This window comes from Petaurus breviceps, unplaced genomic scaffold (assembly GCF_028583685.1).
Source record: "Petaurus breviceps papuanus isolate PSGF00001 unplaced genomic scaffold, PetGlider_PUasm1.0 90808, whole genome shotgun sequence".
Taxonomy (NCBI): Eukaryota; Metazoa; Chordata; class Mammalia; order Diprotodontia; family Petauridae; genus Petaurus; species Petaurus breviceps.
The window spans coordinates 5,828,369-5,855,651 of NW_027187349.1; the positions used below are offsets into that span (position 1 = coordinate 5,828,369).

General features: G+C 36.2%; 1 protein-coding gene across 3 annotated transcripts in view; it reads right to left on the reverse strand.

Moving 5' to 3' along the window:
- Positions 1 to 27,283, reverse strand: part of PRKN (parkin RBR E3 ubiquitin protein ligase) — a 1,996,139-nt gene that overhangs the window by 1,233,911 nt on the left and 734,945 nt on the right. For all 3 annotated transcript variants that reach the window (XM_069070393.1, XM_069070394.1, XM_069070395.1), the window contains one exon: positions 21,521 to 21,639. In XM_069070393.1, coding sequence (XP_068926494.1) covers positions 21,521 to 21,639 — 119 coding nt within the window. The remainder of the gene's footprint in view (positions 1 to 21,520; positions 21,640 to 27,283) is intronic.

The window sequence follows — 27,283 nt, forward strand, 5'->3', positions numbered from 1 at the left end:
CATTATGTGACTGCACCATGTTCTTTTCTGGTTCTAGATTGACAGACTCTTGTCTCTGATGAGGCATTTACTCAGTACAGGGGATAGGGTGCTATGCCTAGAATCAGAATTGTGTTTGTTTCTGGACTCAAACCCTTCCTACTTACATGACCCAGTGTAAGTCACTTAACTATTGTTTGTCCATTTGCTCAACTATAAAATGAGGATATTAACACAGTACCTGGCACAATGTAGATTCTATATAAACGCTTGCTTCCTTCCTTCCTTCTAATTCCAGTTGCTGTACATGGGTTACCCCTGGGGAGTGACCAACAGTAACAGCAATAGTATGTCTGCAAACATGACACAACAGAAAGGTTTTATTTCTTACAAAGCAACAAAGACTATGACAGGCAAGGCAGATTTATGCCAGTCATGAAGAATGGCAAGGCCTCCAAGGTCATAGAGTGGAATAGAAATTTTAGTTGGGGCCTCAAAGCTTCAGATTAAAAATCACAAATAAAAATATTAACAAAAATTGAAAATGCATTCATTGCATGCTTCTAAAACTTAAGTTATTCATTGCACACATATCCATCGACACAAGATACTCCAGTTCTCTCATGCAGGTAAGTGATACAGGATCACCAAGAACAGATATAGAATAAGGGAAGAAAGGTATTCTGACTGCAGAATGAGTTTCTGAGAGAGGTGGATATGCTTGTGTGAAGACTTCATTAAGTATTACACGAGTGAATGAGTGGATGCTAAAGGAGTGGTGGACAATAGGTTAACTATTAACAAATCTCAGGTCAGCAGGGATAAGTGAGTAAGGATTTGTATTTATTAAATCAACACTTTACAGGAGCAACTGACTTCAAAGCACTAAGAGCTAAAAACACATAAAACTAGAGTGCTAGAAATGAATCAAAGTGAGAGATGACAATTTAAAAAAAAAACCTGATTTTGATAGACTTAGCCCTTCTCAGCAATGCAAAGACCTAAAACAATTCCAAAGGGCACATGATGGAAAATGCCATCCACATCCAAAGAAAGAACTATGGGATTGGAAGGCAGTATGAGGCAGACTATTTTCTTTTTTATTTTGTTTTTTTTTTTCCCTTTCTCATGATTTTCCCCATTCATTTTAATTCTTCTATGCAACATGACTAATGCGGAAATGTGCTTAATAGCAATGTATGTGTAGAGCCCATATCAGATTTCAAGCCGTCTTGGGGAGAGAGGGATAGAAAATTTAAAACTTGGGGTGGCCAGGTAGCATAGCGAGTAAGAGCATTGGCTCCAGTGTCAGGATGACCTGGAGATCAAATCCCGGGCTCAGATACTCAGCACCACACCCAGAAATAACTAGTTACTTAACCCCGATTGCTTAAAAAAAAAAAAAAAAAAGGAAAATTTAAAACTTATGAAAGTGAGTGTTGAAAACTAAAAACAAATAATTTAATTTAAAAAAAAACTAACAATTTTTGGCTACAATAACAAAAGACACAGAATCTAGGACATGATAGGTGACAATTCTGCTGTACTCTGTCCTTCTCAAACCATACCTAAGAGTATTGTTTTTTGTCTTTTCTGGGTGTCCTGTTTTAAGAAGGACATTGACAAAATTTGAAGGTATTCAAGACAAACTATGTTGAGAGATCTTTAGATGATGCTATTCATGGATTAGTCAAAGGAACTGGAGATATTTAATTTGGAGCAAGGAAAATGTAGGGGATACAAAATAGGGCCTCTAAGTATTTTAAGGGTGGTTATTAGGTGGAAAAGGGATTTTTTTTTCCTATTTTGCCCTCAAAAGCAGAAATAGATGAAAAATATAGAAAGCGAGATTTAAGTTTAATGTACGGGAAAGCATCCTAATAATTAGAGTTGTCCAAAGAGTAATTTTTGCCCTTCATTTCCTAAGAGGAACAATGACATGGGGTGATATCTTGACTTACACATGAATTGGATTTCAATGAGGAAGAGTTGCACAAAGATGTCAGCCTCACTCTTCCAGAATCATTGAGTTCTGGTGGCAAGACAAAAGTCAGGATGACTGGTGATGACCCAAGGTGGAATGGACAACACCTTGGCATTTTCAACGTCTGACCAAACTCTAAGCACTCCACAGTTCCTTTACAGCTGCAGAAAAAAATTGTTCTCATCTGCTCCTTCTGCCAAGGAACGTCTTCACATGCTTGGGATAGATGTTACTCTAACTCACCGACAAGTTTGAGGCCTGTCAGTTTCCCTCAACCTGGTTTAGCTTTTCTGTTATGATGATTTTACTGGGTATGGTCACTGCACATGCTACCACTTCTTGGAGGCACAGTTGAGACTGAGTGCCAGGTGGCCAGCAAAGGTAGATAAGCAGCCTTGAAAAGTGCTTGGCAAGTTCTCATATTAGAGGTGCTAGTCCTTCTTGAACATCTCATTATCCTTCCCTCCCCACCCCCACCCACCCAAAGGGTAACAGGCTACCTTAAGAAGTAGTAGGTTTGGGGTGGCTAGGTGGTGCAGTGAGTAAAGCGTGGGCCCCGGAGTCAGGAGGACCAGAGTTTGGTTCTGGCCTCGGACACTTAACACCCCACCCCCCCGCCCGCCACACACACACACACAAAACTGGCTGTGTAACCTTGGGCAAATTACTTAACCCCAATTGCCCTCCAAAAAGCAAAAAAAAAAAAAGTAGTAGTGGGAAACTGACTTTCTCCTCCTAAATAAAGGTATTAGATACCTGCTGGGTGTTTTGAAGAGAGGATTTTTGTTCAGTAATGGGTTAGAATAAGTGGACATTCAGGACTATACCATTTCTAAGATACTATGACTATACTTAGGTAAAGGGGTAGCCAGAAAGACATCAGATATAGCTAATGAAGAGCAATGCCTTCTTCCGGAATCATCCATCCAAGACAAGGCCAAGAGACTGCCAAGATTGATCAAAACCACTAAACCTTACCAACTTCTATTGTTTTGGGGTAATTATACGATTCAATTAGAAGAAAACAAAGTATCTATAGGGGCTTTCAAATCTTGACTATGTATGTGAAGAACAATAGGGTACAGGTAGGATTTTCATCTTTTTCTCCATTTGAAAATTGTGCTTTTTTAAGAGAAAGGAGGATATTGTACTTGAATGTCTACATATGTGCCAAAGGATATGTTCTGTTTTCAAACACAACATATGTTAACAAAATGCTGAACTCTTCAAAAGGACAGAGACCATCTCATGAAGCCTGGGGAGAACATACACATCAGAAGCCACTCTACCCTGATCAATAGGGTTTTAAACAAAATGGAGAGTAAGGAAAAACACAAAAATACAATTTTAAATTACAGGTATCTAAGTCCTTTAAATAAACTCAAGTTATCTGGCCCATATATGCATTCTGGATCACTGATACAATTTATAGATATCATCAGAAAACCATTATTATTATTATTATTATTTACAAAATATTAACTGAGAAATTTTAACAAGAATATAAAAATACATCCTGTCCAAACCAGCACACACTCTCTACTCTATCACCTTGGTGCTGGGGGAAAACAGACCCAAACTGAAAGTGTCTGACAAAAATATCCCCCCACCCCCCAGAGAGATCCACCATGCCCTACTGGAAAAGTCAAAGGGTACATGGGAGAAGATATGGGAGAAAGCAGATTGGAAGAGGGGACATCCTGTGGCACTGCTATTTGGGGGCGGTGTGTAGGGGAAAAACAGGGAGAAAATTTGTAACTCAGAATCTGGAGGAAATTAATGATGTAAATCAGAAGTTAATAAAGCATTTGAAAAATGGAAAAAAAATCCTCCCCCCAACATGTTTACTTTGGGGGGCAGCTCTGCCCATGGACAAATCATCCCCTTGTTTGTGGGCCATAGTATCTCAGGTTCCAGGTCAATCTACTTTTGGTTTTGATCAAACAGGTCATTTCTCAGGGTTTTACTGACTCACCAACAAAGGGGCAGCTAGCTAGGTGGTGCACAGACATACAAGTATGATATCCTCCTTTCTCTTCCAAAGGCACAATTTTCAAATGGAGAGAAAAGATGAAAACCCTACCTGGAAAAAGCCCAGGCTTGGAGTCAGAGGAAGATTTGAGTTCAAAATTGGCCTCAGACATTTACTAGCTGTGTAACCTTGGGCAAGTTACTTAAAACTTGCCTGTCTCAGTTTTCTCATCTATAATGTGGGGGTAATAACAGCACCTACCTCCTAGGGCTATTGTGAGGACCAAATGAGATATTTGTAAAGGGCTCAGAACAGTGCCTGGAACATGGTAGGTACTATAACAATGTTAGTATACATTATCATCGTTATCATCATCACTAGACTTGAGAACCACTGTTACCAATTTTTCAAACATCACAAATAATTAAGAACAATATCAGAAGACAGCAGGTGGACAAACTTTGTCCCAATTTGTAATAGGAGGACCGACATGGATTCTAGACCCTACATAGAATTAAGTTTGAGCTTTCTCATCTGCAAAATTTCCTTTATTAAGTAAATAGTTCATAAGCAAATAGGGAAGGAAGTGATCACAGTGGGAATAACTGAGAATAGACCAAAGCCCAGAAGTTCAGATGTCAAATAGGTCGGTATGAAAATGTGAATACAACTGGCCTGAGGTATTCAGAGCTGAGTATTTGAGTTCCTCCTATGCTAGATTTAGAGGGTGACAAAGCAGCAGCCAAGTGGAAGATAACTCTAGGGTACCTATTATATTATTTTGTAATGGAATAATAGTGTAAGTTTTTAACAACCAGTAGGAGAGAACAAGGAGTCACTAAGAACAAATTAGGTCAATTTCCTTTTTTATTATTATTACTTACCAGATGAGCTAATAAGGGAAGCTCTGAAAGACACAAAACTATATCTTGATTTCAGCTATCTGATAAAATCTTTATTATTATTGTGGACAAGGTAGAAAATCTTGGGCTGGATTCATAGCTGGGTTATTTAGATTAAGTAGCTGATCAAACAACCCATTGAGTGTTGATGAATGGATCAGTATCAACCTCTTTGGATGTATCTGGTTGCAAGGCAGCGGCTATGTACTTGCCTTGGCCCCCTTAAATACTTTTGCGAATTAAATTGCCATTAAAGACATACAAGAGGTGTTTATCAATTGTTTAGATAACACAAATCTGTAAAGAATAAATTACACATGAAAATTTGTTTGCAAATGATCTTGATAGCTAAAATGTTTTAAAAATGAGATAAAATCTTGAAACAAAAAATGTGATATTCTTCATTTAAAATTTAAAAAATCATGGAAAAAATAATAACTCTTGGGGGTTTTAACTGAATAATTCAATATGAGAAGACACAGTAACAGCTGTTAGAAAAATTACAAAAATAAATTAAGGTATCAATGAATCAATAAACATTTATTAAGTGCCTACTATGTACGAGACACTATCTATGAGCTTAGGTTACAAAAAGAAATGAAAAAGACAATTCCTGCCCTCAAGATCCTTACAATCTAATGGGGGGAGACAACATACAAACAAATATATTCTTTTGTGTGTGTGTGTGTGGGAGGGCTCTACATATACATTTCTATTAAACACATTTTCACATTAGTTATTTTGCACTTTGAAGAATTATAAAGAAAAGGAAAAACCACAAGAAAGAAAAAAAATAAAAACAAAAAAGAAAATAGTCTGCTTTGTTCTGCATTCCAACTCCATAGTTCTTTCTCTGGATGTGGATGGCATTTTCCATAATATGTCCTTTGGAATTGTCTTAGGTCCTTGCTTTGCTGAGAAGGGCTAAGTCTATCAAAATTAAAATCTATAAAATGATTAAAAAACTCTACTTATAAAATAAATGCAAATATTAAATATGAGGCATTCTGCAGGAATTAAGAATAATCCAGCAAGACTTCAAGTGATTTAGTATTATCTGCAAAACTTTACACTTAATTCCAATTTTTACAAGTTTTGTTGAATTTAAATACCATTTGAATGAAAAAGTACAACTTAGGAGAATTTAACATACTATAATAACCATATATAAATTTAATTTCAATATTGAACTCTTTTATTCAAACTAAGGATCACAATATTTGGATCAACACCAATCTTAAATTTGTTTCCATATGAAGTTTATTTCTATGTTTTTATTTAAAAAGAGAATAAAGTGAAAATGTGTGCTCATGCAAAAATGTGTTAGGAAGTAGCAGAAAAATTTTATTACCTTTCTTGGTGGAAATTAATTTTTTTTTATTTTTAGTAACCTGATCAATAAAAATGAATAGCTAATTACAATATAAAATATTTATTTTTCTACTAGCTAAGACAGGAGCTTTATTAAATGATAAATTTATTTAAAATCCATGTATATATTTTGCTTTATTTTTTAAAAAATATTTATATGTAAACTAACTTTTGCAAGGCAAAACCTTCATAAGATATGACTTTCTTCTCTTCTGCCCTTGGCACACCAGCTTTACAGTCTCATAATCTGAACAACTAACCAGGGTTGTCAACCAGAAGATCATTTGAAAATCTACAAGACAGAAGAACAGTGACATAAGCAGATAATAATGAAAAGTTTGTTCCAACAGAATATTTATAGGGGCGGTTAGGTGGCACAGTGAATAGAGCACCAGCCCAGGAGTCAAGAGGACCTGAGTTCAAATATGACTTCAGACACTTAACACAAAAACTAGCTGTGTAAACTTGGGCAAGTCACTTTACCCCAATTGCCCCTCCAAAAAAAAGCAAAAAAAACCAAAACCCAATATTTATGATGATTTGTGATGGTTTCAAGATAATGCATATTCAGAAAACATGGTTTTCACACAGTTTGACATTTACAGTATAAGAATGCTAATGTTTGTAACATCTTGATCCCATGATTATACAGATGATGAAATACAATTGAAGAGTAACAGAGGAGAATGAGGGAGAAATTGTGGTGCATTTGCAAAATACAAATGAGGGCATGTACCATCATTTGATGGGGTATATGAATGAGTATGACCATCATTTCAGAACTCAGTTTGCATTCAAATATTCAACCTTTGCATTTTGGAAACAATGTGATGATAGGTTGAGAAAGTAAAATAACATGTTGCATTTAAAGGAAAAATGTACTTGTAATATAGTTGAGAAGTTACTTAATGATTAAGGCGTCATTAAAGAATTTTTCATTCAAACACCCTGAACCATGTTTATGAAGTCTTTGAAACCACTAAATGGGAACTAATGATCGATATGAAGTGATGTAGAGTGAAGCAATTAGTCAACAAAACAATATACAAAATGATTATACATACATACATACATATACATATATATATATGTAAATGGAAAGGGCCACCAAAAAATTAAAAGTGAATTTTGCAAAATTATAAACAACAAGCATCGCTGAAAAGAAGAGCTATGAGAAGATAGTCCCACTCCACACCTTTGAAGAGGTAGAGGTAGTATGTTCACAAGTGCTTTCCATTTTCAAACCTTTTCAAGATATATATCAGTTATGCTTTACCACCTCCTTTTTCTTTTCTTTTTGTCTTAAATAATACTATATATATATGTGTGTGTATATATATATATATATATATATATATGTATATTAAAGCAATTTGGGGTTAAGTAACTTGCCCAAGGTTACACAGCCAGTTCTTTTATGTGGGTGTTAAGTATCTGAGGCTGGAACCAATCCCGGGTCCTCCCAACTCCAGGGCTGGCGCTCTTACTCACTGCGCTACCTAGCTGCCCTAACAATACTATATTTTCATATGGGTTCTCTCTCTAGGAGGAATTAAGGAGGGGTATTATATGAAATCATGGTGATATAACAAAACAAAATACATTAATAAAAACTTATTTTTAAAAATATAAATACTATTTATAAGCATATGCCCACATCTGGTTGGTTGTTGCACTTCATTCTCAAAAAGAACCAAAATGACATCACTATGCTAAAGTCAAGTTACAATGTATCTGACTGGCTGATCAGACCAATACAAGTTCAGAATGCTCTACCACACAGGTGAGACAAAAATAGTCCGTGCTAACATTTAGGGTGGATACTCTAAATTTGTGCATACTGTGTTTCATTTGACCTCTTTCAATTCTGCTTTGCTCATAAAGGACAGCACTTTCTCTGATGTGAGCATATCATGCTGAGTGGTCTTATGCCAGTGTCTCCCATGTCACACAATCAATTCTTAAGAGAGACCTTGAGATTGTCCTTATATCCCTTCTTCTGACCACCATGTGAATGCCTGCCCTGTGTGCGTTCTCCATAAAATAGTCTTTCTGACAAGCATACATTTTGCAATCAAACAACATGGCCAGCCCATCGGAGTTGTGCTCTCTGAAGCAGAGTCTGAATGCCTGGCAGTTTAGTTAGCGTAAGGACCTCAGAGTCTGGTACCTTATCCTGCCAGGTGATCTTCAGAATCTTCCTAAGACAATTCAAATGGAGGTGATTCAGTGTCCTGACATGGTGCTGGTAGACTGTCCAGGTTTCACACGCATACAACGAGGTCAGCACAATGGCTCTGCAGACCTTCAGCTTGGTAAGCAGTCTAATACCCCTTCTGTCCCATACTTTCCTTTGGAGCCTCCCAAACACAGAGCCAGCTCTGGCAATGTGTGCGTCAACCTCATTATCAATGTGTACACTGGAAAGTATACTACCAGGGTAAGTGAATCCACAGCATTCAAAACTTCTCCATTTGGTAAGTGAATCCACAGCATTCAAAACTTCTCCATTTGTTGTAACCAATGGTTTTGCGTATGGATGGTGTGGTGATGGCTGATGGAGCATTTGTGTTTTCTTGGTGTTAATTGTTAGATCAAAATTTGCACAAGCAGCAGCAAATTGATCCATACTTTGTTGCATCTCAGCCTCAGAAGCTCCACTGAGAGTGCACAATCATCAGCAAACAGCACCAACACTCCCTCCACTTTGGTCTTGGCTTGTAGCTTTTTCAAATTAAAGAATTTGCCATCAGTGAGGTAGCTGACGTTGATGCCGTATTCATCCTCATTTAAAGCATTTGACAACCTGGCTGAAAACATCATGCTAAAAATCACGGGAGCAGGCACACAGTCTTCTTTCACTCCCTTGGTGACTGGGAAGGCACCAGAGTGCTGTCCATTATCTAGAACCCTGGCAAGCATTATGTCATGGAACTGAAGCACAATACTGATGAACTTCTCTAAGCAGCCAAATTTTGACAGAATTTCCATAAGCCCTCAAGACTATCAGTATCAAAGGCCTTGGCCAGATCTACAAACATTGTGTACAGACCTCTGTTCTTTTCCTGGCATGTCTCCTGGAGTTGTCAGGCAGCAAACACCATGTCGACTGTTCCCTGTCCCTTTCTGAAGCCACACTAGCTCTCAGGTAGATCATCTTTCAGGTGAAGGATCAGCCTATTAAGGAGGACTCTGGCATGAATATTGCCAGCAATGAGTAAAAGAGAGACCCCCCCCCTGTGATTGTTGCAGGACAATCTATTTCCTTTACCTTTATAGAGATGGACAATGAAGGCATCCTTGAACTCCTAGGGGATAACCTCCTCTTGCCATATAACCCGGAAAATTTTCCCAGCATCCAAATAAATTTTAAATGTGAATTTCCCATTCACAAGATATCATCCAGATATGACTTGCTGACCTTCAGTTGTTCCATATCCTATCCAAAACATGAACAAAATTAACCTTGTGTGTTTATATGGCATTGATGCGCCTCCAAATGAAGGCCAGCTCTGATCATTTTAATTGTAGCTCATTTCTTATGCCTTCACACACAGAAGGTGAGCAGCTGCTTTATTAGGTAGGCTAGCTAAATTAATATCAAATCCCCCTATGTTCAATTGAAGGCTAAGGAGACCTAAAAAAATATCAAGGGCATTATGACATTCAAGAAAAAAATTCACTTCTTAAAAACTGTCTGATAGCCTTCTGCTGAACTCTAAATTTGAAACATTTAACAACTGGGGCTAGAGATATAGCTGTGAAAAAGAGGAGATAACTGACTTATATAGGGTCAAAACCTTAACCTTGTTCTTATTAACAATGTCTTCTAATAAGCTTATTCTCTCTCTCTCTCTCTCCCTGTCTCTGTCTCTGTCTCTGTCTCTGTCTCTCTCTCTCTCTGTCTCTGTCTCTGTCTCTGTCTCTGTCTCTCTCTCTCTCCCTGTCTCTGTCTCTCTCTGTCTCTGTCTCTCTGTCTCTGTCTCTCTCCCTGTCTCTGTCTCTCTCTGTCTCTGTCTCTCTGTCTCTGTCTCTCTCCCTGTCTCTCTCTCTCTCACACATACACACAACACACACACACACACTTTTTTTAAAGTCACCAAAATAGGTTTCTACTGTAAACTCTGCCTGTAGTTTTCCTGTCAAAACCAGTCCTTTCCATTTTATCACTTTCCTTTCATTAGGACAAAGCTATATACATCTAGACAATCTTCCCTTTTCCCTTACTTTCTGATAGCCTGGAATATTGGACAAAATATAACAGTACAAATTGGAGGTCTAGATTAGAATCATTCTAAAGACACTTACTAAATGTATGACTTTAGATATGTAATTTAACCTCTAAAAGCCTCATTTTGCTCATCTATAAACATGAAGAAAATATTTACAGTAACCATCTCACAGATTAATTGTAAGGAAAATACTTCGCAAGATTAAAATAGCATGTCTGCATGTGTGCACATACACATTTGTGCATGTGTGTGTGAGTGTAAGTGACAGAGAACGAGAGAGTACATAAACATACACGGTGTTTGGTGGTAGTGGATTTTTTCTTTTGTTTTTTTTCATATACCAATTTGGTAAATGGATATCTTTTTTTTTTTTTTTTTTCAGAAAAAAGACCCCATGTAGAGGCTCTATTTCCTCCCTCAGCTCTTGTAGGAAAATCACTTTGGTCCAGTCTGTGTAGGCAGAGTATCACCGAGCAGTTTTAATAAGAAGTAAAATCAAGATTCCTAGACTTAATTCTCAGTTTGGCTCCTGTCTCACTGTGTGACCTAAGTAAAGTCAATTAACCTCTCCATTTCCCATCCTGCTTAATGATGCATTTTTCAAAGTAGCTTGATATTCCCAGATGGAAGACACCATGCATGCATAAGTACAAATACTTTTTGTAGAATAGCTCCTTCCTGTAACTCTGAAAACACATCTAGGTCCAAATCGACATCCACTTTCCTAATCCAACCTTTTTTTTTCTTTTTTAAAGCAAAGGCAGCCTAGCTAATGTATTAAATTTTTTTTTAAGATAAAGTGTCCGCTATGGAATAGGATAAGACTATTAAATTCATTTTCATTTGTCCCCAATTAGATTGTTGAAGCTTTTACTTTACATGCAAAGAAAAACTGAATTAACCTATTGTACCAAACTAATTCTTAATCCAAATAAGACCTTAATAAGTCTTATACAAGGTCAAATAGATACACATATCAGTTACATTCACACAGCATCTCATTGCTCGGAAGTGACATGTAGGAATAACTAGACAAATGATACTGGCATTTTATAACAAGTATTGTTTCATTCATTCATTGCTGGTTTAATACCGAAAAAAGACCCAGTAGCAGAAGCAATATGGTAGCATATATCCCACAGGAATGGATTCTAATATTTAACCTCTGAGTATAAGAAAATAACAGTTCTTAATTTTGAAATGACATATGCTCATTCACAAAACAATCTGCATATTTCTTGCCTGGGGTCACACAGCTATAAAACATAAGTGCAACTGAACACAGGTCTCTCCTAAATCCAAATCCAGTGATTTTGTACTGACTACCAATTCTACTAGAGTATAGACTGTACCCTATCATATATAATATATATTATATATTACATATAACATATATAATATATAATAATAATCTAACTAGAATATAAAGTTTGAACTGTTTTAGAAAACAGTTGTAACCACAAGTTTTGGCCATGTTGGTTTTTGTTGGCATGTCTCCCCATTCAATTTTGTTGCCTCTTTCACCTGACTTTTCCCAATATTAAGTACAAGTAGCACCTCAAAAGCCTACATGAAGACAGAATGAAAGCTCATTCTCATGATCAGCTTCTGACCCCTGGCATGTCTTTATCATGTCAGGACTGTCTTCTAAGTTCCTCTAGACCTAAAGAAGTATACCAGGACCAGTAAAATACTGTAAATAATGACTGCTTTTCATCTAATATGGAAGACATACTGTTCTACATTGCATTGTATATCATCTTAGGAAGCTGAAAGCCCTGTTGTTCTCTGTTATAGTCAGATTACATTTGAAATACTACTTCTTAAAGTGAGAAATACATTTCAGGGAAAATTTTGACAGGATGGAATGCACCCAGAAGATAGCAACAAGGATAGTGAGAGAATGAGAGAACAAGCCATGAGAGACCAGTGAAAAGGAACTGGATATGTTTAGACCTGAGAAGACTTAAAGAAATAGCTGGTGTTAAGTATTTGAAAAGGTATTGTTTGGAAGAGTTTAGACCCCTGCCTGACTCCTGAGGGTAGAACAAAGAACATTTGACCAAAATTGTGGAGACATTTCAGCCTAAAGTTTTCAAAAAGGCAAAACGAGTTTCATAAGGAGGTTGTATATTCTTCCTCCCTGAAGGTTTTCAAAAGCACACTGGATTACCACTTGCTGGTGAATATGCAGAGGGGTGCAAGCATAAGTATGAATTGGACTAGATAGATTTCAAGAACTCTTCATTTCTGTGATGCTATGATTTCATGACAAAAAGCAACTTCTGGAACTGGTGGCTAATACACCAGTCATTAAAAGAATGAACTTGCTCATGCCAATTAAAAGGGAAATGATTGTGAGATGCAGTTGGCCTTCCAGCATACTAGTTTTTAAGTATCTCATACCCAATTTTTAAGCGAATGTTGTGAAGGAAACTCCTCAGCCAAAATAAAAATTTGGCTATTGTCTTTCCAAGGGACCCATGATAAAAAATGCTTTCCACCTTCTGAGAGAGAAATGATGAATTCTGAGCGCAAATTCAAGCATGCTTTTTTCACTTTCTTAATCTTTTTTTTTTCCAATGTCGTCAATACGGAAATATGTTTTGCATGACTTCATGTGTATAATTAATATATTTCTTGCCTTCTCAATGGGTGTGGGGGGAGGGCTTGCAGGATGAAGACAATTCAGAACGCAAAATTTTTTAAAATTAATGTTGAAATACACATATATTAATGGCTACTATCAAAACAGTCAGCACTAGTGATCAATGTGGTGATCATTTTAGTACAAGGCAGCTCCCATGTGGATGAAAACAATAACAGACCATTTTAATTGCAGCTCCTATCTTTTGCCTTCAGGAGGTGTGCAGAAGGTTTAACTGACAGGCTAGCAAAATTAACATCAAATCCCCAATACAGGTAGTTTCACTACCATTTCCTGCAACTGTTATGCTGATCAGAAGTAGATACTCTCTGAGAAACCAGACATAATCTTCCACATCAGCTTTTATTTTCTTAAACAATAAATTTTACCTTGGGCATTCTGCTACTCACTGTTCCAGAAATGCTGGTGTAGAGTGGGGCTAAAGTATCATTGAAATAGCCATGATCACAATTCTGGGATTTTTTTTTTTATTATTGGCTCCATGCCTGCACTGAGTGCAGGTGGAATCAAATGAATTAAATGAATGAACAAAGTGAATAAATGAAGGGAGTTCTTAGTCTTAGTTCTGAGGTTTCAGAAGATTCAAAACTATGGACAGCTTCTATCCTAGTCACCATTCTTACAGAAGCTTAGAACTCATCTATCACTGGGCTTACAGTATAAGAGGCAAGTAGGTAGATGGAATAGGGTAGAGACAATTAGATAGAAGGGAGATAACAGCACCTACCTCAAGTGTGTTATAAGGATTAAAATGGAGAGTATTTGTAAAATACTTTGCAGACATTAAAGTTCTACATAAAGGAAAGCTAGCTATCTAACAAGCAACTACAGCAGCAGAAGTAGTTGAGAGACAAGGCATTTTATTCTGCTTTAAAAGGTTTAGCTTTAATTTTCACCAATATAGTTTCTGAATACCATGAGAATGAATGTGGGTACTCTTGTCTATGTTTTAATATTTCATGTGAATAAAAATGATTCTGTGGACAGGCTAAGTCACATAAACATGTCAAGGACAGGAGAGCTGGTGTCAATATCCTTAAAGAAGGGAACATGAAGAAATAGGTTGGTAAAGCTTAGGAGGAAGTATCCTGAGGACAGATCCTGAAAACTGTAGGGATTAGTAGCCACAGGTGTATACTTGGAGATGGGAAATACTTTTAGAGTAAATGGTGGGGACTATGCAACAAAGAGCTGCTGGTGACAAAATTGGATCATCCTGTCAGATAAGCAAATTGATTGAACACCCAAAAGGGGACATGGAAGGAAATAGAGAGAAAAAAGAGAAAAGGAAAGAATGGAAGAAAAAGGAGACAGGAAAGGGGAAGGCTAAAGAGAAGGATTGGATAATGCAGACTTTCTCACCATCAGGCATGAGGGTGCTTCTTCCTGGAGTATGTAGGATTCTTATTTCCCAAAAGAGCATAAGAAAGATATGGAATAGTTTCTCATTTGAAACATAGATGTGGCCACAGTGCCGTGGGAAATCCAGATTTCCTCTAACCTCATGTGAGATTATCTATATCTCTCAAGGGGTTTAGCCAAAACAATCCAATAATGAGAGCATGTATTTGTTCTCTTGGGGAACAGTGAGGGGCTGCCATTGGTCATTCTGTACCTGAAGAAGGGTGGAAACAAGCATATGAGGCAAAAGTCTGTCTCCCTGTTTGACACTGATGCAAGTGTATGTGTGTGTGTATCAATTGTGACCCCACAATCTTCTATTAATTTAACATATTCGTATAAGACCCCAATGCAGAAATATGAAGAGCTGCCAAATGGTAAAACATTACTGGCAAATTAAGAAGTTTTCTTTAGAAACTCCTGAAACATTTAATTACCAAACCTACTACATAAGGCAGAAAAATACATAAATTTAGGAAATATAAATTATTATATTAAAGCAGAACTGTGAGTTTAACAACACTTAAGCAAGTAATTGTCCGAGTCTTTAAAAGATAAAATTTTATTACACAGATGTGAGAGTAAGTTTTGTTATTAAAAGAATTAAGCTGACTCTCCTGACCAACAATTAATCTGCAACAAATATTAAGTTTTGGGAACGATTATATATTTAAGCTATATTTCTTACCATAGTTCACCACATAAATTGTTCCCAATCTATAAGCCCATTTCAAATAAAATCCATCATGCTAGGCACTTTACATCTTTTTCTATTTATTGCCTCATTTCTCATCAGAAACCTTTTAGCTTTAATATTATTCCCTGGCACAGTATCTCATTAGAGTGGCAAAGATAAAGTTCTTTTTGAGATAAAGTAATTAGAGTGATTGTGAGCAAAAATCAGCCAAACTTCTGGGAGGCAATAATTCTCTCATTTCTGCTTCTACTGAAGTCTAAAATCTAAGTAAAGGCAAAAAGATGTTGAATAGGGTCAGTCTTGGTTTAGAAGATACAGCACCTTGGGATTAGCAATTTGCCCCCTTTGTGAGAAAAAAGCTTTGCTTTTCATGTGAAATCTCACGTACTGTTAAAAAAAAAGCTTGTGAGATGAACTAATTTGGCACAATGGTGTAAAGGAAAGAACACTGGCTAGAAAGCTTAGATTCCAGTCAGTCCTACTTCTGTGCAATGCAATTGGGAGCCTCAGTTTCCATATCTGTAATATGTGAAATTGTTGGTGAAGCTCTCCATAAAAGGGGGTTCTATATATACATTATGATTATACAAGAATCTTTGAGAGATGTGATCACAGTAATAACTGTACACAATGGGAAGGAAAGCATTTATTAAGTACCTACTATGTGTCAGATGCTGTGCTAAGAGTATATTACAAATATCTCATTTGATCCTCACGACAACCCTTATACCGTGTTTCCCCGATAATAAGACACTGTCTTATTAATTTTTTTGGACAGAAAAACACCAGAGGGCTTATTTTCAGGGGAGGTCTTATTTTAATGAACATTGACAGCAATTTTAATAAACAGGTAAATGTGAACAAAAAAAATGTACCTTTATTCAATAAGCAAATCACTGGGGAAGAGCAGGATGACGTGCTCACTGCTGCAGCTCCGATTGGATGCAGCTCGGAGCGCAGCGTGCCTTTCACGGGGGGAGTGGGGGACAGTGCATACAGAGGGTACCGTAATGTAGCATGTAGTGCAGGGGATCACCTTCACTACAGTAGCAATCTCAATAGGGCTTATTTTCAGGGGAGGGCTTATTTTAGAGGAATCTTACACAGTAAGGGGAGGGCTTATTTTCGGGATAGGTCTTATTATCGGGGAAACACGGTAGGTAGGTGCTGTTATTATCTAGATCCGAGGAAACAGAAGATAAAGGTTAAATGATTTGTCTGGGGTCACACAGTTGAGGCCATTTTGGAAGTCAGTTCTTATGACTCTAGACCTAGGTCTCTATTCACCATACCACCTAGCAAATTAGGCACCTAATGAGCTCTTATCAGCAATATAGAACAAAGAATAAAAGAGACATGTGTACAACAAAGGTGTTGGACACCATGAGTACCCCTCCTACAGGAAGAGGTTTAGTGTCCATAAATGGATGGCAGAGGCTTCCAATTCATCAATCTTTGTGTTACTGTGTTAAACTATCACAGGTCTTCATCAGTGAAATCCATGAACATGGAAGAGACCAGGCACATAACCAGGGCAAGGAAAAAAAACCAAAACATGAATCAAGAAGTGCTTTTATCTAGAAGGTGAATGTCATGTAGTTGAATGAACATTTGTATGCGTTAGTATGTCAGTCCATATATTTTGAGTAAGCAGTAGAGGTGGGCAGTGAGCTGAACATGGAATTAAAGATGAAGAAGACAGCAGGCTGGATTTAATAGTTTCCCAGAGGATTCCAAGCTACTCCCAAGCATAAAAACCCATCTTTTTAATAAGAGTATTCTCCCAGTGATGTTATATGGCTATAAAACAGAGGCTACTATCTCCAAAGAATTTTGTGCATTGGTAATGAATGTCAAAAGGCCTAGAGAAAAGTTCCCCAATATATGAAGATATGCTAAATCTTGCATGGCAAATTTATAAAAGTATATGGCTAGAACTGTGCAGAAAGAGAAAGAAAGGGTGAGCTGTGAATTTCATTGGTCAAGGGAGCACCTGCATTAGTGAGGTCACAAATCCACTGAAGTACAGATATAAATAATATCTATTTCACGAAGTAGCTGAGCAGAGCAAATGAGATAATGTGCCTCAAAGAAGATGGTCCTTTTGGATTTGGACAATTTTGATGGTGGGAAGAGATAGAAATAAGGACACTAGTGAGAAAGTTGTGAAAAAGCAGTCCCTTGAAGACAAGGCTTTATTCAGATAAATAGAATTCAAGGGTAGTTTCCCAACATCTGATTTGCATATGAACAGCTTGAGGAACTGGAAGACAACCCCTAGAAAACTCCATAGAACTGTTTGGTGGCCTTGGAACAAATGTATGAGTGGCACGAGAGGAACAGCTAGTGGAGAAGCAGCCTGAACTCTCAGTGAATTATAGGATGTACATTTTCTCAGGGAAGCAAAGGATATGGAGGCCCCCAGTGCAGATACATGAGGTGTTCCTGGGACATTATTTTTTAGAATAGTAGAAGGTGATTAATAATAAACGATCTGGAAAATACAGCCCTAAAAGAAGTTACTGTCATCCACGCATAAAACAGATACTTTTTGCCACTATTCACAAGTCACGTGCTTTATCAGCTCCACTGAGTCAACATTCCTCTCTTACCCAGTCTCGCTTTCTGACCCTGCATTGGTATCATACCTCATTAAACTTTTATATCATACCTTAAATTATTTTTGTCATAAACAAGTTCCCTGAAGATAGGACCTATGTATTACTAAGCTCTATATCCTTTTATAGTACCTACCACAATGCTTTACACAGAACAGACACTGAACATTTTTTGGATTAATGAATGAATAACGAATGGAAGACAGACTGTTGAGAGCATCAGGGCAGCCTTTGGCTGTTAACGAAACAGAGTTATGTTCTACTTATAAAGAAATTGAAATCCCCATGGTCATCTCCATTAGCATCATGCTCTAACAAAGCTAAGCTGCCTAGATGAACGTGTGAAATGCTTAAAACAACCACAAATAGCAGAAAGATGAAAATAAATCAGCCATGAGGAAAGTTTCAGAAACTTTGGACTAAGGGTCCTATCTAATCACTCCTCTAATATTTTTCTTTTTCTTTTTTTTTTTACTTTCACATTATACATTAGTCAGGTTATAAAGACGGATTGTATCAGATGGAATGATAAATCATAAGGGGACATAAAACCAAACAAGAAAAGGAAAAAGATCAGGTATTTTGCTTCCATCTGGATATAAACTCAGTCCTTTCTAGTTCTTTCTCTGGATGCACACATTTCTCTCCATCATGAATATTTTGGGATTGACTTATAACACTGCATTGCTGAGAAGAGTCCAGTCTATCAAAGTTGGTCATCACATATAAGTTGTGTCTGTAATTGTGTACAAATTCCTCCTGGTTCTACTCTTCTCACTCAGCATCAGTTCGTATAAGCCTCCCCAGGTAAATATGAAGTCCATCTGTTCCTCGTTTTTATAGTGCAATAGTATTCCATAACATGCATATACCACAACTTGTTCAGCCATTCTCCAATTGATGGGCACCCCGTTAATTTCCAATTCTTTGCCACCACAAAAAGAGCTGCTATAAACATTTTTGTATATGTGGGTCTTCCTCCCACTTCTATGATCTCTTTGGGATACAACCCTAGGAGTGGTATTGCTGGGTCAACAGATATGAAATTATTTATAGCCCTTTGGGCATAATTCCAGATTGCTCTCCAGAAAGGCTGGATCAGTTCACAACTCCACCAGCAATGCATTAGTGTTCCAATTTGCCCACATCCTCCCCAGCATTTGTCATTTTCCTGTTTTGTCATCTTAGCCAATCTGACTGGTGAGATGTGGTACCTCAGAGTTGTTTTGATTTGCATTTCTCTAATCAATAGTGATTTAGAGCATTTCTTCATGTGCTTATAGATATCTTTAATTTCTTTCTCTGAAAATTGCCTGTTCATATCCTTTGACCATTTATCAATTGGGGAATGGCTTGTATTCTTATAAATTTGACTCAATTCTCTGTATATTTTAGAAATGAGTCCTTTGTCAGAGACATAGGTTGTAAAGATTCTTTCCCAATTTCCCACCTCCCTCTTAATCTTGGTTACATTGGCTTTGTTTGTACAGAAGCTTTTCAATTTCATGTAGTCAAAATTATCCATTTTACATTTTATAATGTTCTCTAATTCTTGTTTAGTCATAAAGTCTTTCCCTCTCCACAAATCTGACAGGTAAACTATTCCTTGTTTTCCGAGACTACTTACAGTATCAACCTTTATACCTAGATCATGCACCCCTTTAGACTTGATTTTGGTATACAGTGTTATATAATGGTCTATGCCCAGGTTCTGCCATACTATTTTCCAGCTTTCCCAGCAGTTTTTGTCAAATAGTGAGTTCTTATCCCAAAAACGAGGGCCTTGGGGTTTATCAAATAATAGATTACTATAGTCTTTGACTTCTGAATCTCTTGTGCCTAATCTATTCCATTGATCCACTACTATATTCCTCAGCTAGTACCAAGTAGTTTTGATGACTGCTGCTTTATAATACAGATTGAAATCTGGTATAGCTTGTCTACCTTCCCTAGCATTTCTTTTCATTAATTCCCTTGATATTCTGGACCGTTTATTCTTCCAAATGAATTTTGTTACTATTTTTTCTAGCTCTATGAAGTAGGTTTTTTTTGGTAAATTAATTGGTATGGCACTACATATATAATTTAATTTAGGTAAAATTGTCATTTTTATTATATTCCTCAACCCAGCCATGAGCAATTGATATTTTTCCAATTAGTTAGATCTGACTTTATTTGTGTGAAAAGTGTTTTGTAGTTGTGGTCATTAATATTTTTCTTACTTATGATATTTTCTGAATCAAGTAAATGCATCACACATTCCCCACACCACACATTTCTCTTCAAGATGAATAAGGACTGTAGAAATACGCTGGTTGAAATTCTCATACAGTTAAACAAGAAAGAGAGGAACAGAAGATTTATAAGCTTCATAATGTTTGCATGATTTGCATAAATCTTTTTTGATTTGTTGACTTAACTTAGGGATACTACTGTTTTTTTCAAAAATACATTTCTATTCCCTCTTTTGTTGAAAGTTTATAGTGAGGGGGAAAACTATCATAGAAATTTCTAAAAGTGAACAATACTGCCCCCCCAACATTGCTATTTCTTCCTCCCTCCTAGTATCTGAATAATGCAAAACAAAATAAGTCAAAATGAGGAAATCAATATTCACACATTCTCAGATTTCTGGTGCCTTATTATAATCATAGAATTTAAAGCTAGAAGGAACTTCAGAAAATTTCTACTCCAGTTCTTTATTTTATAGATAAGAAAATTAAGAGGACTGAAAATAAAAAGGATTTGTCCAAGGTAATGTCAATAATAAATAAAAGAGGCATGATTTGAACTCTGATACAAATATAGTCCTTTTTCCACAATGTGACAATGCATACTTTTATATATAGAGAAACTACTGTACAATCCTATAATGTTTAAGGTCACCAAAAAGGAAGGTAAAGTGGTTTGTTTGTTTTTGTGTTGTTTTTTTTTTTTCCAGTATGACAAAGGTCAAAATTTCCTTTTACAACAATATTAAAATATTCACTGAAATTTTACATGCGTTCATTCTCATGATATCCATAATGCAGCCTCTAAATATAATGGTTTTATATAATAAAAATATACATACAACATTATGTCTCATAATAATGTTGTATAAGGGGCATCTAGGTGGTGCAGTGAGTAAAGCTCTGGCCCCGCAGTTGGGAGGACCTGAGTTTGGTTCCAGCCTTAGACACTTAACACCCACACAAAAAAACTAGCCATGGTACCTTGGGCAAGTTACTTGACCCCAATTGCCCTCCAAAAGGTAAAAAAAAAAAGTTATATAATAAATTTATTATTAGTATCTTTGCTGGAGAGGAGGGGGAGATACTCTTTTGCAAACCTGATGTCCTTTTTGGATTACATTTTTTAGAAGTGTATGCATGAACACATACTTCTTGCTATTTACCACTTTGCATTACCTAGCACAGACTTTGGTCCGAAAGGTACTCTTCTGGAATGCTGAATTATAAAGAGAAGACCAAACCTCACTGGTTGCTCTGGATTAGGCCTGAGTTAAAACAGTCTATCATTGTGCCCTGTAAATAAAACTCTAAGGGGAGATGAATATAATCAAGAGATGCTGCCTGTCAATGACCCATTATGATAAAGTGATAAACAAAATAACACCAACAACAAAAGAAACCCTGAGGGGAAATGCGCCATGCTTTTCTAGACTGTATCCTTTTGGACAGAGTCTTTCCTTACCTGGTCCAAGGTCAGCGTTGACTGTTTACAGGTGCTGCACCGTACCCTGAGTTTTCCTGGCTGAACATCTTGACAGTCTCCTTTGCAGAAAACATAGAAGCTGTTGTAACTGGGCATACCTGTTGGGAAAAAAAAAATCAAAGAAAACACTCAATCTATATTGAATTCAAATTAAGATGAAAGACTTTCTTTAGAAAGTTTGATAAAGTCAAATTACAAAGTTAATTTCTCAGGTATGACTGAAAACATACATTAGATAGATATCCCAATAAGGAAACAGAAATTTAATATGGAAAATCAAGTTTTATGCATAAAAGGGTAAAACATATTTCTCCCTTTTGGCAGCATGCATATGACTTACACAGTAAAACTAGTAAAAGGTAAACATAGTAAATTATAAAGCTAGTCATAACTGGCCAAGTATATTTCAAGAAACTGGAATTAAATACATTGTCTCTTACTGATGTTTTAGAGTAGGCTGGGAAATTCTGAGACTGATTTCTATTTCATGGCCCTGTTCTCAGTTTTGATTGGTCCATACTTTTCCATCTAAAACCTGATCTTTAGCTAAAAGTAAACCCCACTTCTTGGAGTACAAATAATGATTATATAACGCTACTTTCCCTGAAGAATTTCTAGCTCCATGACCACAAACATCAACATAAAGTGATACAAGACATACGATGAGTTTACTATATCTAGCAGAAGCGTTTAATAAAGTAAATAAACAATGTACATTTCTAGAGCCCTCACTACATAAAAAACAGATAAAATTATATCTCTAGAACAGAAATTGAAGAGAGAAACAGAAATGTACAAGCATACCAAGTCATTTCTATCTGAGGTGTTATGGTAGAGAGCAAGGAGAGGGGAGAATCATATTTGTAATGCCAAGGAATTATCCAGATATGGCTGAACCCTTTTTTATACCTCTTCTTTGATGGATTTGACTTTTGCAGGTATACTACTACATGTAATATGCTCTGATGCAAAAAAAAAATGTAGCCATTTGGGAATTTAAGATGATAAGATCATAAGTAATTTAAGAAAGAGAATGGAACACAATTACTATACATATGCACACATGCATACACACACATACATGTGCACACACATATACATACATAGAATGTTGTAGGAATAATATTCTGAGACCCTACCCAATATCAGCAAGGCTTTTTCTTGAAAAGTAATTAAAACTGTCCTGGAGACATAACCCAGAGGATTACGACTCTGACAGAAGTCATCTGACAGAGCTTCCAATGGCCTAAATACAAAGGTCACAGGAAGAGGTAGCAGCTCCTTCCCTAACTTTTTCACCAATCAGAGAAACTGTGCACAACTAAGTCAATTCTGCATCTTCACTAAATACCCTTACCTGTTAAGTAAACCTTTTGTTAACTGTTAGATGGTCTATGTGTATTTCAGGTCTAAGCCTGAAGCTTCACATTTGCCCAAATCAGACCCAGCCTACATCTCCCCCTATTGCAAACTCAAAGAAACAAACACAAAAGAAAGAAAAAGCATGCTATGTTTAGCACTTCTTTATACTTTAAGTATCAGAACATTCCATACATTCAAGTTTGCTTATCTCAATATGCAGAATGAATCAAAAGATTTTTTAGTTACATAGAAGATATTTATTTTCTCTTGCTTGATTCATACCTCCGTAAGTCAAGCCAACAAGCAAAGAGAAAATGCCATCCATTTGTACTGTAGAAATTTCAGCAACATTCCTTTTTGTAATTTTCCAAAGACAGAATCCGCATCAACCAAGATCTCGTCGGGTCAGACAAATGGCAACGTTTTTAATGAGGATGCTTCTATGAGACTGAAATGGGGAGGAGGAGCCCTGGCCATTAAAGCACCAACAGATAATGCAAATTTTACTATTTTTATAACCTTCTGCAAAGGTTAAGCAGGAAAAGGAAAAGAAAGGAAATTCTTTCAAAAGAAGACTGACTTGCTCCAAGACACTAACATTATTGAAAGAACCTTTTTAGAGCATTTTACAATATTAAAAAGGAGCATCTCTGAAATTGCAGAGACCCAAATGGCACTTTGCTCTGCCAGAGGGACGTAGCAATGTCTGCAATATTGTTTCCACTAATGATATACCTAGGCAAGATGTGAAAGGCTTGGAAATTCTTGCATTTCAATAGATTATAACCTCCTACTAAAGTCCTTGAGAAAGTTATTCAGGAATTACCAAGTGCCAATGTATGTGCCCTGGAAGCATACAAGATGACATACAATCTATTATAGATTGCTTTCCAGAGTGAGTGCCAAGTTGGAAATTAATAGTCAGTCTGAGGAAGATCAAGGTCAGGCCATTACTGGCTACTGCAAATTTCAAACTGTTAGCTTGAAATAGCTAGTCACATGAACTTGATCATGAAAGGGAGTTAGGCAAAGATGCACTCAGGAATTCTCTTGGGCCTCTCATTTTCAGTACTATACCTTTTAATTGCGGGTTGAGGACATAAGTAAAGAACAGACATACAGGTTAGGACACTGCCATGTCTTACGAGAGGGTACAGTGGTATTCAGACTTCTTATGACCCCAGAGTTCTTTCAGGCAAACCTAAGGTTATTTATACCTATCTCTCAGAAGCTATGTATGTAAATGCCAAAAGTAACATGAAGCCGCTAAGTGGCCAGTTCAGCACACTATGTGAATCTTGTCAGTATTTTAAATAGTTATCACTTCCACATTGCAACTTTTCCTATCATTCATGGTTTCAATATATCACAGGTCAGCAAAAGAAATTAAATAGAAATGTTTTTTAGGTTTGGAAACCACAGTTTTGGAAACTGGGCACGTGAAGCCCAGCAGATGACACACGCAACAAAAAAAGTTTAGAAAATCATAAATGAATAAAATAAATGTATAGTATTGCATAAGAGTAGCATATTATATCTTTTAATTCTATAATTATTCAGGCTTCTGTGCTATAAAGGGAGGGCCAAAAAGTTTTACACAGATTTTCCAGACTGTGGGGTGCTGCATCCCTAACCCCCACGATGTACAAGGGATAACTGTACTTTTCTCCTCTTTGGTGCTCTTAAGTTCTTTTATTAGTCTACTTATCAATACTCAGTATTAGCATTTCATTATTATATTAATGAACTACAAAGAGACCAGCTGTAAGGAATTCAAGTTATCTATTAATATAGTTGTCCTAACAAATGAATCAGATAGCCTGGTAGGTTAGGTGATTTGAATTATTGTTTAAAGCTTGCTCCACAACATACTGAAATGATCACTCATAAACACTTACACTTAATGAAAATGTCCCTGAAAAGTACAGAAGAACCACATTTTGATGGACTAGTTTAAATTTTCTATATATTTATGAGCATCATAAAGATGTCTTTCTCAAAAGGGACGAAAACATGAGTGAGAGGGGAAAACTGTTATCAGAAACATTATCGGTACACAAAACCAGGGGAAAAGACAAACTAAAGCACAGTACTTAAGATTAATCCTGACAATTTGCCAACAAGTAAAATATATTCTACAGAAATACAGTTAAAATTTTCACAGCAGCCTATGTCCACTGGGCTATCATATCCTGAGGAGTTTAGCTAGATAATTTCATGTCTCCAACAAGGTAAAAAGTAGCCAATACTTGTAGAATGACTCTGACCTTGCCATAGAGCAAGTGGTCCGCAAATGATTATCTTGCTATGACTACAACCTACATTGAACCATTAGCATCACTATACAGTGATCTTGCCCTCTATGAACATGCTTTCACTCTCAATTTTATGGAGGAGTTATCAATTTTTATGGTATTTCTACACAATTATGTTTTATCAAGCAGTAAAACTGTTGATTTTTCATTGCTGTTGCTATTTAAGGTTTTTTTTCTGTTACTTATTTTGAAAGCATTAGCAAAACCTCCTCCTCTGGCAAGAAAAACTTAGAGAGTTTGGAGGATCTGAAACAGCAAGTTAGAAATAAATCACTAGGCTTACAGCCAAAATTCATGAATTCAGACTTTTCTTTTTCTAGTAGGAAGCTATAGATAGTCAAATAAGTCAACGAGGTAATCTTTTGGATGAATTCAACAAAGTCATAAGTGTCAGGAGGTTAGAAACCCCATGATAAACTAATTTCTTAATGACAGATGTTACTATTTATTTTTAGAAAATAGAAACAAAAAATATTCCCACGGATTTATCATTGTGAGCACTCTCCACTGATTCAGATAGAACTTCCTCCACCTTTGTAGATGATCTGCATGAGTTACTATTGCCAAAAAATAATAAGTAAATCATGGAAGAAAATCTTTCAGGGTTAAGAAAGACCCTTTTGGATTTATCAATGATAATCCTCAGAAAATAGGAAAATAATCTATTCCAATGTCCATGCTTTAGAGCTTGGTACAACCTAAAAAAGAGAAAGCACCCAAGTACAGCTTTCATGAACATATAACCAGTTTCAGGAATCAAAGAGGCACTTTTGTGGAGGAATAATATGATTCCTTTTACTGTCAGAATATTCACAATATAGTCAATGTATAAAATATTAGACTAAAATATTTAGTCTAAAATATTAGACTAAAATGTATGCAATCTGTACATTTTATTCGCAATTTTGCAATTATGGAAAACTTGGTATATATAAATTGAATTTTAGTAAGCTTGAATGCTTTTGTTAAGGTGAAGAAACTGACTTTAACAAATACATATTTAAATGTTACCTTAAAATGAGGAAATTGACATATTCAAGGTTAAAAAACTAAAAAATGATGAGGGAAGATTTAGAACTTGGGTTATCTAACTCCAAGTATGCCATATTGTTCTACAATGAAAACAAAGAAGCTTAGTATGTTTCTTTTTTAATCTTAACTACAAGAAATCATTGAACTAAGGTTATTGCCTCAAGTATTATATAATCTATTCAACTCAACTGCATGAAGATACCTACTACAATGCCTGAAATCCGTGACTTCTTCAAATGTCCTTCAAGGCTCAACTCCAATGCCAACTCCTATGGAAATCCTTCCTGATGCCCCCTATTCTTAGAGCCCCTTTAAATAAATTGTATATATTTCAAAGGTGAACATGTTCTATTGCCTTCCTTTCACTAAATGGAATGTAAGATCATTAAGAGCAGGGAGTATTTTCGATTCTGTATTTGTATACCCACTATTTAACATAGTTTTTTAAACATCATAGTTACACAATGAAAAATTCTTGAACTGAATTAAATTGAAAAAAAAAATTCTTTCCTCATATGGCCTTACATTCACTTTTATCTTTACATGGAGACCATTATAATATTTTCTTAATTAAATTATTTACTTTTAGTTTTCAACATTCTCTTTCATAAGTTTTAAATTTTCTCTCCCTCCTTTCCCAAGATGGCTTGAAATATGATATGGGCTCAACATATACATTCCTACTAAACAGATTTTCACATTTGTCATGTTTCATAGAAGAAATATAATGAACAGGAAAAAAACATGTGAAAGAAAAAAAATAAAATAAAACCAAAGGAAAAAAAAAGAAAATGGTTTGTTTCCTTCTTCGTTACAACTCCATATTTCTTTCTCTGGATGTGACTGGCATTTTCAATCATGTGATCTCTGCAATTGTTTTAGGTCCTTGCATTGCTGAGAAGGGCTATATCTATCAAAGTCAGTCATGGCACACTGTGGCTATTAATATGTACAATGTTCTCCTAGTCCTGCTCCCCTCATTCAACATCAGTTCATGTAAGAATTCCCAGGTTTCTCTGAAGTCTGCCTGTTT